This window comes from Eretmochelys imbricata, chromosome 20 (assembly GCF_965152235.1).
Source record: "Eretmochelys imbricata isolate rEreImb1 chromosome 20, rEreImb1.hap1, whole genome shotgun sequence".
Classification (NCBI taxonomy): Eukaryota; Metazoa; Chordata; order Testudines; family Cheloniidae; genus Eretmochelys; species Eretmochelys imbricata.
Window position 1 is genome coordinate 2,862,899 of NC_135591.1, and position 17,412 is coordinate 2,880,310.

A 17,412-nucleotide genomic window follows, 5' to 3' on the forward strand; every position below is an offset into this window, starting at 1 on the left:
AAATCCATCAGGGCTTAAATCCCAGTGAGGCATCGTTCCAGTACGGAGAGAAAAATTGGTCAAAAGTCCTAAAATGAAACCCTAGCACTAAGAACTACATAAGGCTAAACAACAAATTAACTTCTAACAACGGGATACATACACAGAGCGACAAGTGCTTCCCTCACAAGTCTGGAATCGCTCTGACAATCACTGGCGATAAGGAACTGAAGAGGGTTGCGGGGGGCACACATCTGCAGTGGAATGGATGTGTGCAAGGACTCACAGAACATTCACCTTCTCTGCATCAGCTGCCTCTCTCATGTTCCCATGCGTTTTCCATTTCTAGATAGCCCAGTTCTTTTCCACGCGTTTATATTCAATGCGGGGGTTTAGGCAATTGCCCTCAAAGGGCAGCGACTCTATTGAAGCAGGTAATTTAGACCTAAGTTAGATATAGGAGCTGCACAACTTCCAGTTATTACTAACAATATTTAGGACCCCTTTAAAAGGGAAGTTGCGTAAGTAGACATCCCCACTGAGCAGAGGGACACACGGCTTGTGACTACAACAGCATATAGGGACAGTAACAGAATGACAACAAAAAGTGAACAAGCAGGGTCACATCTTAGTATTAGTTGCATGAAGCCTGACGTATGTTGTGCCAGGAATAGGCCAGAGGCTCCTGTTCTGCAGAAGGTACCAGGTGAAACCATAAGTGACGACAGTGTCAGGTAACGTTCTTTGATGTACCTATTGGCAGGTAGCAGAGCTGTCATCAGCCCTACCCGCACAGTTCTATTAATGATCTTATTAACAAAGCACCGGAGACTAGAATGATCCACACAGGGCTGGTCCAGCTTTCTTCTGATGGGCACAAGTGACTCCTTTATCAAGGCTTACCAGCCTAGGAAATCTCCTTTCCTTTAAGGGTGAACCTGGCCCACTTCTCTGCAGTGTCTTTGGCAACTCACCGCTCCTCTCCCATCAGATAGCGTCAAGGCTAAGGCCAGCACCAATGGGGCTTAAATTAAGATCAAAAGGCAACAGAGGTGATCAATTTGCATCCATCTTCTCCCTTCTATGGCCTTCACTCTGCAATTCCTGTATTCCTCTAGCAGAGTCACACCAGCAGTTACAGATTGCATCCCCTGCAGATTCAAATGGCCCAGCCTGCAGTCTGAGGTAGGTGAGCCGCTTACACACCTGCACCTGTGCTTACTGAATTTGTTTCTGGGCTTCTGCACCTTTGGCTCTGAATTGTTAGGCCAGGCCTACACTATAAGCTTACATGAGTACAACTGTCACGCAGGGCTGTGAAAAACCCACACCTGCGAGTGATGCGCTTCAACTGCCCTAACTCTGCTGCAGGCAGCACTATGTCAAGGGGGGTGGATTAACCACGCTGACGGGAGAAGCTTCACTGAAGCGCTACAGCTGGGCCGCTGCAGTTTAAGTGTAGACTGACCACTGGAAGGGGTCTTGTTTTGAGGAACGGTACAAAGCAAGAGCCTCCTGCTGCAGAGGAGAGAAACTGCTCAAAAGACAAAAGTGATTTTCTGATTCGAAACTAAAAGACGTGTGGACTTAGCAACACCAGACTGTTCCCTAATTCCCATACCTGGAGCATGAGAAAGGCTAAACGCTGGCAGGTTTTGGTCTCTGCATGCAGGGACCAACTCATGGCAAGACTGTTCAGCAGAAGGCGCAATCTTCATGGAGACCCAACCCTAGTCATGGTGAGTTAACTGACTGTTCGTAAAGAGATGTACTGAAAGGAGACTAGGCTCGAGTTATGGAACACACAAATGTGCGTGGCCACAAGGCTCGGGCAGGTAGTACCGCGGGCACTAGAATACGGAAACAATCCTTGAGACCCTGTTTGCATCAGGAGCAGCACACTGCAGCTGTACCCATGTGAAGCTTTGCACTTGGGAGTCCAGACGTAGAACATCATGAAATCATGAACCAATGCACCCAGCAGCCTGACAAAGCCCAAGGGCCATTTGGGGAAACTAAAAGTGCCAAAATGCAAAAGCTCAAAGATTTAGGAGGAGGACAAAACATTGTTTTATTTTAGTCAAATCACAACACTTCTTTTTTAAACTGTTGTCAAAGTGTACCTACAATTTTCAATTACAGATCCACTTTTCTGAAGGTTTGCTGGGAACATTATAACTTGCCTCCTTCGAACAGCTGAAATAATCCCACACTAGTAATCCAACTAAAAAAAAAAATCCACTCCAGCAAATAGTAAGAATACACGAAGTTACAGTCAACCAGACAGTTCAAAGGACAGCCATGGAGTCTTCAACAGTTTATTAGAAAGAATGTAGACATTTAAAAAAAAAAAAAATCCCCTCTGCTCTTAACACAGATTGAGGTTTTTCAGTTTTGTAATAAGCTGGTCAAAATAAACGAAACAGAAACCCAATAGTGTATTAATGTTTTGTCACTTGTTTCCATACCAACAGTGCAAATACAATTTGGTCTAAATGTACAGATTGACAAGCAACAATGTACAGCCAGCCACTTTCACCCCTCTGTACTAAGAGATGTAAAAGCTTGAGGGTCAAACAATACCAAATGTACAGGCTTCACCCATTTAAGTTAGGGGGTCACTAGTTTTAGCTAGGATACATCTGGAACACTAACTAGTGATTAAATACAACAAAGTGAAGCAATTTGTTTTTCCTTTTTATTAAAACATTAGTGGAATACACCTGAAGACACCGCAGAGGTATAGCGTGTTACCAGTTTAATTTTGTAAGCCAATTAAAACATTGTTTCAGTCAGTTGAGTTCCAGGTATAAAAATCTGAAATTTTAGATGATCTGCAGTCCACACTGTGAGGGGGAAAACGCTAATTTACCACTTCCTGTAAATTGAGAATCTTCCCATTGTAATTATGTCTTATGAGGAGGCAAGGAGGCTTTAAGCCCTTTTTATTGCAACTGATTTTGTAGCGATTGCCTACACCTCAATTGTTTTTTGGAAGTCTGGAAAAGTAACTTTCCTGCATAACATTATTGCCTCATGTGGCTTAAGACTGCCCTGAACAATGGTACACACCAACCATCAGTGAAACCATTTAAAACAGATTGAACATGGGTTAAAGGATGCAGTATCTGCCTTTAGAGCGATCAACTCAGGAATTCTTCGGTTATGAAATGTTGTGATGAAGTTCTTTCCCCAAACCCTGAAGACGACAGTTCTCCTTACTCCAGATCTGGCATTTCTGAGGATAAAGGTGGCACGTTAGTGTTTGGGTTTTGTTTTGAACACAGATCACCTACAAACTGTTGCACTAGGGGCTGTACAGACATGATCCCCGCACCAGTCTAAGGAGTATGCAGCAGACTTTTCTAAGAATGCTTCTGCTACTTTGTCCACCGGTGAAAAGACAAGTTACGTTCTCAAATACGTGAGCAACTTGACAATGAGTCCTCTAACCGCTACATGAAATACAAGAGGTCAGTCAATTAGCATGTACATAGCACCATGTAGGAGATGCAAATTAGTCTCTAGCCTCAACAATTGTTGTTGGGACTGCAGCAATCTGCAAAGTTAAAAAGTGATGCTTGCAACTCTTGGGAAAGTTTATGATTCTGTATTCTACAGTCCGTTAGACCACACTGCCTAGATGACAGATGTAGGAGTTAGACCTGTATTGAGTACACACTGCAGGTTAACTAGAACACAGTGACTTGTGTCGACATGCAGCACAAAGCTTAGTGCTGGCAAGCTCTCCACAAGACTGTCCTACTTTGGATGAAACAAAGCTTATGCAAGACTAGCGCTCAGAAAAAAATTTGCACGCTAAAATAACTTACTTTCATCATCACTGTCTGGTGAATCCTGGAGAAAGAAGAAAAAAGTTAGCAAATAAGACAAGCTGTTCCTGAAGCTGCTCCTTCTGCCCTGACACTAGCTCAGTAAACACCACCACTAAACTGAGGATGTTTAAGACATACTTTTGATCAGATTTACTGTGACGACCTCCAGGAAGGACTCTATACCTCTGGTACACCCTACATGCTTCAAGGCAGAATTACCAAGAACCACAGCTGAAGGTTTGTTCAAGCACAACAGCTGTGGTGGTAAAGCCACTACCATTTGAGGTCATTGCAGAGGACACAAAAGTAGGTTTTCCCAAATCTGATGTTCCCCATAAACTACTTACATCATCTGCTCCATCTACTTCTGGCAAATCTACATCTTCATCTCCACCCATGTTGTTCATCATCTGTTATAAAGGAAACTAGTGTTAAATTAGAGACTTTGCCTCACTGACGTTTTCTCATTCTCTGTAAAACCCAAGGAATACTGCATTCCAAGTCTAAAAACAGTCCCAATTATCACAGAGCCCTGTTCCACTTGATCAGTCTCCACTGTGCTTTCTGTAAACCCGTCTACACAAGTGCAGTAGTTACTGCATCTTCATTAAGAATATTTCATGAGAAGAGCCCAAGAAAGAATGCAGAGTAGCTCAATTAGTACAAAACTCAAGATTCAAAATATTGTTTTAAAATTTACTGCATCTCAATCTGATGAGAAGTCAAATTAATGCATTAGCTGTCCTCTACCTCTGAAGAGGCACGTTAAGTATAGGTTTGGTCACAAGAACAAATAAATCTGGTAATCTTATCAGAGTCCACAGCCACACCCACACAATCTGTTGCACAGCTCAGAACTGGCGGTCTCTGCTCTGGAGAAGACATGCCTTCTAGCACCACCTATGTGCACTTGGTCTACTGCTTCTGAGTGCTGTGCAGGCCTCCCTTGGCACGAAGCCTGGTTCTTCAAAGTGCAATTAAGAGATCATCATAAGGAAAGATTAAACATACCGAAGAAGCAGCCAGTGAAGTGTTTTTTTTGTTTTTATATATTATGTATGAAGTTGCTACAATTCTAAAATTGATTTGCTTTAGTTGGAACCTGCCAAGTCACCCATTTGGTGCTGGCAACAGCTGGAGTTTAATGTGGAATGAGTGTGCATTGGTACTGATGGCCAAGGAGCAACTTGGTCTGTTAAGACAACTAAAGCGGTCTGATTGCCTAGCCACCAGCTATTGCTTGCAGCCAAAACCCCAAAATGGAACCCAGGCCTTTGGGTTCTCCTCTTCCCTCACCTCAGAGAAGCGATCAAAATTGGACAGGTCTTCATCTGAATCATCTTCCCAGTCTTTCCAGTTGTTGAAATCCACACTGAGCCAGTTGAGCTACACAGGAATACAAACAGTTATCTCCTTGAGGGAGAAATATTTGTTCTAGGGTTGTGTTGGGGGTAGAGGAAATAGACAGGAAAAGTCTTCCCTCACATTAGGAAAATGTAGGCAGGTTCCTCAAGAGCTGCCATTTTGTTTGGAGAGGGGCTGAATGACACAGTAAATACTTAACCCATTCATCATTTGGCATGACATATGGACTCTCCATAATTTGAGTGGCAGTGACCACTGCTTCCATAAGCATAACCAAAAAACAACCAACCACACGCCAAGCCCCCACAGAATAGAAGTGTACCTTTGCCTTCTCTTTTGTTAACCTTGGCCATGACTGGCCAGATTCTCCTTTTCTTAAACAACACAAGATAGATCTGTCTGTTCTTTTATGCTTGGATTCCTGGAATGAAAGAATTGTCCTATTAACATGGTAGAGTCAGGAGATAGGAGCAACTTCAGTAAAATGTATACATCTAGCATTCACCCACCCATTTGAGAGGTCATCACTCAGTTATGCTTGAGAGGATGAATAAAGTATATACAGTAGCTGCCTCCTGTCACATGGCATGAAAACTCTTTACAATGAATGCTTGAATAGATCACCAAAGTCTACTGGAGTGTCTACAGAACATTGCACTGTGATCTACCATGTACTAAAATAATCCCTCCCCCCAATTTTGGGCCCAGGATTCAAACTGAGGACAGGACTGCAAAAAGTCATTATCCATCCGAGACTAAAACCCCACACTCCTGCACAGGAACATTTTACAAGCTAGTAAATATACCTGCTCTAACAGGCGCAATGATGCTGATTGTGTTTGTTTTTGGTCTTGAGAAAGATGGACAAGAATAAAGCAAGGAGAGCTAAGAAAGGACGTGCAAGAACAGTGGTGAGATGCACATAGAAGTGCAATAAGTACGTACTCAGGAGCAGACTTTGACATGCCACTCTTCAAGTAGCAGAAAGGACGGACCAGAAATCCCTTTCTCAGACAAAAATTTCTTTAAGTACATTAAGTTACTAATGGGGCTCATTATCCATAGTATCCAAGTACCTCACATGTTTAGAGTCCCTTTTTCTTGTATAATTATTAAGGGTACAGAGGACAAACGTTCAGAAAATACTTACATTTGGATCAATATAATTAAAAAGATCGATTTCATTTAAATGCTTAAAGTTATCACTTCCGCCAAGACAACTGTAAGAGAAAAGAATTAAGCTAGTTATGTAGCTGGACTGAAAAGTCCCAAAGCAAACATAGTTGAAATAAAATAAAGGTACTAGCTATTTAGTTAGAAAAAGGGTCAGGTCAGCATTTAGATAGTGAAATTTCTCTTCCACTTGACAATGATCTCAGTTATTTACCTGAATGTAAGTTTGGATTTTTCAAAATTTACATTAACATCTTTACTGTCTTCAACGCAAAATTCAATAAAGACGTAGTCCCTTCGGTCATACCACTTCGCAGAAGCAGGCTGCCTAAAAACAGACCATTTAGTAGAATTAGATCAAAACTGAAAACTTGTTCCATTTAATTAAGTCTCTGTTAAAGACAAATTATTTCTTAATTTTTTTTAAAGACAGAGTGTACCAAAGCTCAGCTGTCCTATTCTGCTAGCACATTCAAGGGTGGACATCGCCACTTTATGCACACTTCCCTCTTCCAAACAGCTTTAATAGCATCTGTCTAGTTTTCACTGCAATTAAAGCGACTTTCATCAGCAAGAGAAAGTAGTCTTTGCAGTTATGAGATACACTGCAATAAGCAGCTTAGTACAATATGAGTAGCAGCCCAAATGGAGCTTAGGTTGAAAAGTAGATAGAAGCTGGAGAGAGAACAGAAAATTACTCAGTGTTTAATCCCCCAAAAGCATTGCAAAGTGGTAACACTCCTTGAATGCTTAAAAGTTATCACAGCTCATGAAATGCAATGAAGAGATCATACACTTAAGGCAATCAGGCCTCTTGTCTAATAGCAAGAACTCAAAGGTACTGGAGTAGCAGAACACGAGTGGTTCCTATTTAGCCAGACTCAACATATACCTGTTTTGAAGCAAGTTCTCTAGTTAAAAACTCTGTGAAATAGAAAAGTAATCAGAAGACTCAAGTTTCTGAAGATGAGCTGGTAAGAAAGAGTAAGCTCAGTTTAATTTGCATTTGAATGCCATTAGAAATGGCCAGCAAGCGCACAGGTTTGTAAACAGGACCTAGACAGACAGTTTTAAGGAGAGTAGTCTTTCAGACTTAGCAATGAGATTTTTTTTCTGCTATTTAGAAGTGCTGAGATTTATTAGGAGTTAGAAATACACTTCACTTTATTTATAAAACCCTCCCCACAAAAGCTGCTATCCCTCCGCTCCAAACTACCGTATTACAAAAGCAGAGAGCGGGCAGGAGCCATGTAATTACAAGTTAAACTAAGGAAAATACAACAGGGGCATCCATGACAAGTCTCCAGGAACTGTACCATTTTGAGTTGACCATGTCAGATCTCAGCCTAAGTAGGATAAAGGCTTGCTCAGTCCTTTATGGAGGCCTCAAAAGAACACACGTGCAACAGTATATGCGCTTCACAATTCAGTAGGCGGTAAACCAACTCCCCAGAATAATACAAATCAGATCTTTTGGTTTTTGGATAAGATGTAAAGCTGAAGCTCTGACCACACAAGGTCCATCGAGATCTTGTGTCACTTGTGGTACAAACAGCAGTATCAGTGTCCTGGACAAATTCTGACCTGGGTAATTAGATTCTTACTCCTCCTCCTCATTTCCCTCAATAGCTTCGTTTCCCCTCCTCTAGAGCAATCAATGCTTTTGCTGCAGAATGGAAACCACACCGCATAGGCAGCTGTATTTAGGTGCCCAGGAAGCAAAGCTAGTAAAGGACACAGCATTCTTTCAGGGTGACAGACTTTATACAAATCAGTTTATTAGCTTTGCTGTCAAGGTTTTGAGGTCCCTAAAAGTTCAGTTGCCTAGCCTCTATAGGTTACTTTTAACACCAGCTCTAAACGGATCCCTTGTACATGTCTAGTGTTGGAGGAACAGACAAGACTTGAAAATTGCCTTATACTGAAGTTATCACTAGTTGGTTTTATATTAAGCAGGAAGTGGGTAGATTTGATCTCAGTACCTTTAAAAGAACTGAGCGAGTATGATTTAATGGCACTTTTTGGTTCCACCTGCACTACAAGTTCAATGGTGTTACAAAAGAGACAGGTTCTGTTTTGCAGGAGGATGTGGTTGTTCCCATCTGAATCCAAGGCCTGAGCCAAGTGTTAGCCATGCCTAAGTCCTGGTTACACTGACAAATAGAACCACACCTTAACTATAGGGCAGGGTGGGGGAGAACGGGACTCACTAGGGTCACTAAAGATAACTGCACAAGCAAGCACCTTCCACATGTCTCAGTACCACAGAACAAGAGTGGAAATCCTTTGTCTTCCCCACAACTTGCTAACACTACAAGCAGGCGCAAGTTGGACTACCATTTCTACTAGAAGTAGGACAGTGTTAAGTGTCAGTGTACTCATCTGACAGGAAGAGCTAACATGCTTCAGTATACCCAGTTGCATACTTCCCAGCAAAACTTGACAGATCAGTACAGCTGACATGCAAGCCAGGCTGGATAACTGAATTTCTGCATTCTGGAGGAAAGACTAGTCACCCCCCTTTGCATAAGCTGCTGTTGCCATGATCACAAGACAGGAAGCATTCTTCACAAAGTGCAATGGACTTTGGGATACCTTCCTCCAGAGACCTGGGAGGTAGGACAGTAGTAACCCATTTATAATGTTAAAGGGCAGATCTCAGATACAGAGAACCGCAATGCTGGAACACAAATACAGTCCTGCTCATGAGTTCAGTAAATCGTTCCTATATATCAGAAACTTTTAAAGAAGTGGTCTCAAGGTTTTATTCTTTAATAAATTTTGACTACCTCAATATATTGGGTAACAGTTAATTATTAATACCACAGAAGTCTAGAGCGTTCAGTTGCATCTGAAAGAATGGGTATTTGCACTTTGTATATACAACACATGTAAAGAGCTAAGAATGTGTGGGACATTAGCTTTTTCCTGCCATTACATGGAGGGATTGAGAACAAGGTGCTCTGCAGTCCAACCCTCCATGTTAATGCATTGCAATAACCTGCCAAAAAGAGTATCTTAATACAAGGACAAGTTCTCAGACCATTTCAACAGACCACTGCTACACTTTTGAAAGGTAAAGCTTCTGAGAAGATTCTGACTCAGACTCTCAATTGACTGAGTCAAGCATGAAGTATTCTGCAACGTTTGACACAAAACCAATAGCCAAGCACATTTACATGCACCATTACACATTTAGCAAGGGATTTTCTCCATCCATCTTATAATGCAATGTTCAGCAGGTTCTGTAAGTTTATTTTATGAACAGAATTTTCAGGGTTAGTGTCGGATGGTTTTCCCAGCACACTAAAGGCAGTGTTTCGGTGTTTCATTTTACTCTTGCCAGAAAGAGTAAAGAGCTGTTCTGAACATATAGCTCTAGTATGCTTCTGTCCAGTTACTGCAGCAGAGTCTACCTAAAATTATTCAAGCACTACTCTGATTATACTAGGAACCAAGGATAAGAAGCTTGAAGGAAAGAAAATGTTTGTAAAACGGAAACTATTTATTTTATTTTTGTTGAACTTTTAGTTTGTGTCTTACTTGAGAGGTTAAATCTGAAAACACAGTATAACGTGTCGTTTGAGAGTATTCCAGTAGCACAAGGATTTTATGTTGCTAAGTGAGCAGACTTATTTTAGGTTTCAGAGTAACAGCCGTGTTAGTCTGTATTCGCAAAAAGAAAAGGAGGACTTGTGGCACCTTAGAGACTAACCAATTTATTTGAGCATGAGCTTTCGTGAGCTACAGCTCACTTCATCGGATGCTCATGCTCAAATAAATTGGTTAGTCTCTAAGGTGCCACAAGTACTCCTAGACTTATTTTAGTGGACATGGTTTTAATCAAAATCTTTTTCAAGTGTCTTACTTATTAAAAAGCACAAAAACTGATTCACAATCACACTGATTTTGAAGCATTAGGCAGAGGAGAGATTAAAGAGGCTAGGACTTTTCAGCCTGGAAAAGAGGAGACTAAGGGGGGATATGATAGAGGTATATAAAATCATGAATGGTGTGGAGAAAGCGAATAAAAAAAGTTATTTACTTGTTCCCATAATATAAGAACTAGGGGCCACCAAATGAAATTAATGGGCAGCAGGTTTAAAACAAATAAAAGGAAGTTCTTCTTCACTCAGTGCACAGTCAACCTGTGGAACTCCTTGCCGGAGGAGGTTGCGAAGGCTAGGACTATAACAGGGTTTAAAAGAGAACTGGATAAATTCATGGCGGTTAAGTCCATTAATGGCTATTAGCCAGGATGGGTAAGGAATGGTGTCCCTAGCCTCTGTTTGTCAGAGAGCAGAGACAGATGGCAGGAGAGAGATCACTTGATCATTACCTATTAGGTTCATTCCCTCTGGGGCACTTGGCATTGGCCACTGTCAGTAGACAGGATACTGGGCTGGATGGACCTTTGGTCTGACCCAGTATGGCCATTCTTATGTTCTTATATGGTGGTGGTGATGGAGAACTCAATAGGGAAAAATGCAAACTTTGGGATAGTATTCTGAGAATTTCAAAGACAGCTTCTAGCCATACACAAATAGTTGCTACCACAGAAGAGACCCACTTTATTGGCAATTCTTGCACCAGCTCTACGAAGACTGATCTGATAGCAAAGACAACTGACTGGGTTCACAATTATGTTTTCCTATGCTCCACAGGAAAAAAGTGTTTCCATTAAGGTCTGGTTCTATCTTTCTGGGACCGAGCATAACCCAATAATGCCCACGTAGGAATTAAGAAGTTCCCTCTACCACAAACAGTGATCTTCAAATGTGAAAAAAGAATCCACTCCTGGATGGGTTGTTTGAATTCAAGCAAACCACTCCAACCCACTGGGTGAAAGACTATCTTCCTTCTAGTGACACATTTGAGAAATAGCATGTAAGGCAAGAAGTTTCCTTTCATATTTGTGCGGACCCATGCTGGGTAAATTTAGTAATAAAAGAGTGGTTATTCCCCCAGTTCAATATTTTTAATTCCTTATTTGACAAAATCCTCACCCTGCTAAGGCTTAAAGGCATGTAAAGAAAAAAAGGACAAGGGTAAGCGTGCCCTACTTTTATTTGCCTAGCCCAGGCATCAGACTTGCTGCCCTTGGATGCTATGTACGTTAGCCATCTCCCAATCTGCTGGTGAGAATATGAAAATCCAACTCCATGGAACTCGATACATCAGTTATCACCCAGAGTTGTTACGTCATCAAGAGAAGGGACAGTGATCTCTCTTCTAATGCAAGAGTTTTGTTGAGCACTATTAACGTTTAGCAAGCATTTTCAGTGTCAGAGGAGATACCAGCAGCCTTCTAAGAGTTACATGCATATGTAATAGCTACACATCGGAAGAAACAAGCCATGCCCTCAGCATCTTTGCCAAGATTAACTGGGTCTTACAGGAATAAGGTACTGCACCACTATACAGTATTTCCTAAGAGTCTGCTTAAAAGATTACCTCTAGAATTAAATGGGGGTTCCCTTCCCAATTCCTTAAGCCATGTGATAGTAGGTGATAGTCGCAAGAGGAAATACACTAGACCTATGTTTAAAGTTTGAATTCTCTCGTTTTAGAGTAGCAGCCGTGCCAGTCTGTATCTGCAAAAAGAAAAGGCATACTTGTGGCACCTCAGAGACACAAATAAATTTGTTAGTCTCTAAGGTGCCACAAGTACTCCTTTTCTTATCTCTTCTCCCCCCCAAAATGGCTTGCTGCAGTCAGGTTAAACTGCTCTGGAAGTCTTGATCTGGATGGCTATCTGCTGGTCAGTGTTTAAAAATTAAGCTAAGGTCGATGGCAACCTTAATTTAGGCCCTCACATGATGTGCCAGGAATCAGAATTTCATAACACAAACAGTAATGCAAGATGCACCAGCACTACGAGCAGAAATTCCAGATGAGGTAGTACTGTGTCTATATTTTAATTTTCCTGGAAGAAGAGAGACTAAATTTTTTACGGTGCACTTGTGCAGTAAGGTCACTCCACACCTATATAACCATTATGCAGCACTAACCACGACACATTGCCTGACTAGTAGCGGAGAAATGTGATCTGGATTTTCAAGGGCACCAGTTGCACGCATTATCATGAAAGCCTACCATTTTCCTCTCTTCCCTCAGTGTAACCAAGTCCATCTCACAAGAACCACCACCTTTCATCCAGGAGGGCTGAAAAAGTTCATTTAATATTGCTTCTAGTTGTTCAAGCGGCCACTTGAGCTACAAGGAATGAGGCAGAGTTCTATCACATCAACTTCTCGTTAAGTCCTAAATGCACTATTAGGTTTGTCCAATATTTCAAACAATTTGTACCATGACACACAACTGTCATGTACTTGGAAAGTAAACGGTATCTTTAGCAGAGTTAAAGTAATGTTCTCTGGCCCCTTACAATAAGTAGCCTTCTCCATACAAGTTACCTGTATTTTACATTCTGGTGCCCTTTGCCACTAGATGAAACACACACAAGGAAACCAGTTTCATTTACTTAAGAATTATGACCACAGTGCATTAGATCAGAGCCAATCACTTCTGTTTGCCATTGTTCTCAAATAATGAAAGACCACCTCAGCCCTACTGGTAAATTGGTGTGTTAAACCTAAGTGACTAGCACATCACACTGTGCTATGTTTCATCTTGCATCTTAATTCCTACTTTACAGTGACCTCTTCACTAGTTTCCATCTGATGAGAATCCTGCCAAATTAGCCATACTTGTCTGATGTAGAACACACTGCATTAATGCAATGTGGAAGTGACAGACTACACAGGAAACCACCTGGAAGTTACAGCTGGTGCAGAATACAGCGACTCCTCAGCTTAGCAAAGTTAATTGCATGGACTATATTAAAATCAATGCTCCAAAGATGGCACTGGTATCCTGTAGCATTTGCAGTTCAAGGGGTTGCTAGTGACTGTGAAGTGCTAAAATAGACTGGGGTCCTAGACACCAAGACAATCTTTCCCCATATACCACCACCATTCAAATCAACCCCCAGGTTATCTTGTTCTTTCCCTGGTATTGAATGCCATGGGGTCTAGGTTTCAGTGAAGGGATCTCTACTGTGTAATTCTCCCCCAACAAGGCCCGAGTTGGTTCACTTTATTGACATGCTGCAAAGTTTGTTTGGTGAGCAAGAATTTACCTGAGGGTCTGATAGTGGCAAAGAGTATTTTGGTTCATTGGTGAGTGTGGGATTCAGTTTTAGGTAATGAAACTAGCTTTTATTACAAGTCATTTTACATGTGTACCCAGAAACAAGGCAATAAGCATATTTAAAATATATTAAAATAGTTATGAGGATGCCTGTATGTATATTCTAGAGCAGTGGCTCAAACTTTTTTTTACTGGTGACCCCTTTCACACAGCAAGCCTCTGAGTGCGACCCCACCTTATAAATTAAAAAGACTTGTTTATATATTTAACACCATTAAAAATGCTGGAGGCAAAGCAGGGTTTGGGGTGGAGGTTGACAGCTCGCAACCTCCCCCATGTAATCACCTCGTGACCCCCTGAGGGGTCCCAATCCCCACTTTGAGAAGCCCCTGTTCTAGAGATTCATCATCTGGTCTGGTACCATGCTGCAGACCTGCAAAACTAAGCAATTCTATACTGGACAAAATACAAATTGCCACAACCAGAAGTCAACTTGGGAAGTTTTTGAGTAACACAGTAGTTGGGATCTCAGTTATTTTATGACATGCACACACCTAATATTTTACATTGCTTTGGAATGTAAATGCCTGTACCACTTTACAAATGTTTAGGCTTAACACCCTCCCGAGTCTCCATTTTACAGAGAAACAGAAAGAGAAATAAGGCCATACAGGTGAAGTGGCTTGCTCAAGATCACAAAGCATGTCAGAAGTCAAGCCGTGAAGAGAATTCAGAGTCCTATCTCCCAATTCCCCTAGACCATTACTAGTTCATGGTCTGCCAGAGTAAGTTTCTTGTTTCAGTTTCTGTCACATTTTGCTGCTTGAGAAACGTGGTTTGTAAGAAGATTAACACACTAAAGAACTTAAACAGCCAACAGCAATTAATATAGTGGCTTGCATTCCTTAATCCACAAGAGAAAGCAATGAAACTGCTGTCTTGTGTCCCATTTATACTTAGTTTTGGACTGTATTGAAGGCTGCTGCTCCAGAAATATAATGTAAGTGCCCAATCCCTCAAACAGGGAAGCTGTAAAACAGCTCAGAAGCTGACCGTTCCATGAATTCTTAAAGGGGGGTGGGGGGCAGTTACAGGTTTGAGCGACAACCTCAGGTGCTCCTAGGAGAGACAGGAGACCTGGGAACCCTGACAACACCTCACCTTAATAAAAACAAAGGCTGCTGGTTACATCCAGCCCCTCCGGCTTTACTACTCAGCCCCTGGGCTGTAGGGACCCGCCTCCCACCCCCAAATTACCCTCTCTCACACCCAGACAGGTGATCAAGCCTAAAGGCTGAGCTGCTCAGCCCCCCACCTACCCCACGTGGCCCCCCGACAGCCCTCCCCCAAAAGGAACCCTCCTCCTCCTCCACCCCCACCTACCCCACGTGCCCCCCGACAACCTCCCCCACGTGGCCCCCCGAAAGCCCTCCCCCAAGCCCCCCAACAGCCCTCCTCCTCTCCCCCCACCTACCCCACGTGGCCCCCCGACAGCCCTCCTCCCACACACCCCAAAAAGCCCTGCGCCCTCCCCCCCACCTACCCACGTGCCCCCCGAAAGCCCTGCACCCTCCCCCCCACCTACCCACGTGCCCCCCGAAAGCCCTGCACCCTCCCCCCCACCTACCCACGTGCCCCCCGAAAGCCCTGCACCCTCCCCCCCACCTACCCACGTGCCCCCCGAAAGCCCTGCACCCTCCCCCCCACCTACCCACGTGCCCCCCGAAAGCCCTGCACCCTCCCCCCCACCTACCCACGTGCCCCCCGAAAGCCCTGCACCCTCCCCCCCACCAACCCACGTGCCCCCCCCCGAAAGCTGCGCACCCGACTCCCCATCACCTCCCAAAAGCGCCCCCGCCAGGGCCGCGGCCTTGCGGGGCCCCTCCCCGCTGCGGGGGGAGTAGCTCCCTCCCCCTCCTCCGGCCCCACAGGCCGCGCCGCCCCGGCCCTCATCCCCTTCCCCCCCTCACATGGCGGACGGCGGCAGGGTCGGCTCCGGGTCAGGCGGCTCCCCGGCTCGGGGCTCTCTGGCGCGGGCGGGCAGCGGCGAGAGGGACCGGGTCCGACCAGCGTGAGCCAGCAGCGGCGGCGGCGGCTCCTCAGGGCTCGGCCTAGCACCCACAATGCACCGCGCGCTCGGGCAACGGCGGCTGTTCCAGGCGCTGGTGACGCAGCAAAATACCCCACGCTCCCGCCTCTCGCCGCACTCCCCGCCGCGCATGCGCCGGCGCCGGCGCCCGCTCCCTCAGCGCGCTTTGCGCCCAGGTGGGCCCGACCGGACGCAGAGCGCATGCGCCCCAACCGCCTCGCGGCTCTCGGCCTTCCACGCGCGCGTGCTCGGGGCAGCCTGCTCCGGAGTGCGCACGCGCGTCTCCCACCGTCGCAGCACGCACGCACCTAGCCTCCCTTTCGAGTCCCCTAATTTGCCCCCGGCCCACGCGCGGCGCATGCGCCGACGGCTCCCGCTGTTGCTACGGTGTGTGGGCACAGCTCCCCGGCCCAGGATTGCCATGGAAACGAGAGTGGAGGCTGCTGGGACATGTAGTTTTCTTGGGCCATGGTGGTGCCCAGAGAAGGGGGGGACCGTGTCTCTAGCAGGGGCAGGTTGGGTCTGGGGTCACAACAGCTGGCACCCCCGCCCCCCATTTGTCCACCAGCTGCACAGCTCCTCCAGGGCCAGGGTGCAGGTCCCCTCCCCGCTTCCCTTTAAAGGGCTTTGAGATCCACAGGCCTCAGGAGCCAGAGCCCTGCTCCCCAGAGCCAGAGCCAGGCCCAGGCCCCCACGGCGCCCGTCAGAGGCCACGGGCGCGGAGCCCCTTCTGCGCGGAGAGGGCAGCCCTGGAAGGCCTGGACATCTAAAGCAGAGAGCGGCGGCTGTGGGAGATGCGCTCTCTTGCCAAAAATAAAGAGAAAGACCCAGTCTTGCCAGAGGGCTAGAGAATGACCCACGGTAAAAGCAAAAACCTCAGCATAAAGTAAGGCGCAAAGCCCCCGTTCATGAAGGAAATAGCCATGCACACGATTTGCTCCTTATTTACGAGGGCTCCTCCTCCACAGCCTGTCTTTTGGGAGCATTATAAAACAGGCTTGGAAAGGTCAGATTTTTATCGGCAAATGTCCATAAATGTCGGTTTCACCGGGCGCACACAACCCTACGAAAAAATATCGTCCTACACTGAAATGTAAACGATAGGCAGAGGAAAATGCGGGCTTGAGAACTTTCGTTACCATTATATCCTGCCCGCCACCCACTACAGATTCCCACAATTGTGAACATGTAAATAGAGCAAAAATATTAAAAACGTTTACATATAAAGATGGATATCCATCAAAATATATATCAAATTCCACCACGCCTAATTATAAGCTCTCCTGAGTTGTCTGGGAGATAGGAAGCAGGCACTCACATTGCAGCAGGGGCGGGGGGGGGGGGGGGTGCTCACATTAGAAAGCCTTAACATCCCAGTCAACAACAAAGAAACAGATTCCCTCCTTCCAAAACAGTGAGAGAAGCTGAGTTCATTAGCCTTTCCATTGGATAAAGCTGCATTTTCAAAACAGGGCAACATCCAGGCAGCGAAGCAATTGTCTAGATAATCACAGAATCATAGACTATCAGGTTTGGAAGGGACCTCAGGAGGTCATCTAGTTCAACCCCCTGCTCAAAGCAGGACCAACCCCAACTAAATCACCCCTGTACGGTGGGTGTTCTTCCTATTTTACAACTCAGGAAGTTGAGGCACCCGGAGAAGAAGTTACTTGCTCTAGGTCAACCCAGGAAGCTGGTCACAGGGCAGGAAGAGAATGCAAGTATCCTGACTCCCTGTTTTTTGTTTTAACCACCAAACCATCCTTCCCGCAGGGCAAAAATAAAAGATCATCATCTGGATTTCTAACACTTATCCCC

General features: G+C 44.8%; 1 protein-coding gene across 1 annotated transcript; it reads right to left on the bottom strand.

Annotated features, from left to right (window-relative positions):
* Positions 1 to 2,283: 2,283 nt before the first annotated feature.
* Positions 2,284 to 15,741, bottom strand: PTGES3 (prostaglandin E synthase 3). Its single transcript, XM_077838180.1, has 8 exons — positions 15,476 to 15,741; positions 6,568 to 6,681; positions 6,331 to 6,400; positions 5,503 to 5,601; positions 5,112 to 5,201; positions 4,163 to 4,225; positions 3,813 to 3,837; positions 2,284 to 3,217 (listed from the first exon to the last, which is right to left on the bottom strand). The coding sequence occupies exons 1-8, from the start codon at positions 15,724 to 15,726 to the stop codon at positions 3,198 to 3,200; spliced, it is 732 nt and encodes a 243-aa protein (XP_077694306.1). The 5' UTR covers positions 15,727 to 15,741; the 3' UTR covers positions 2,284 to 3,197.
* Between the last annotated feature and the right edge of the window lie 1,671 nt (positions 15,742 to 17,412).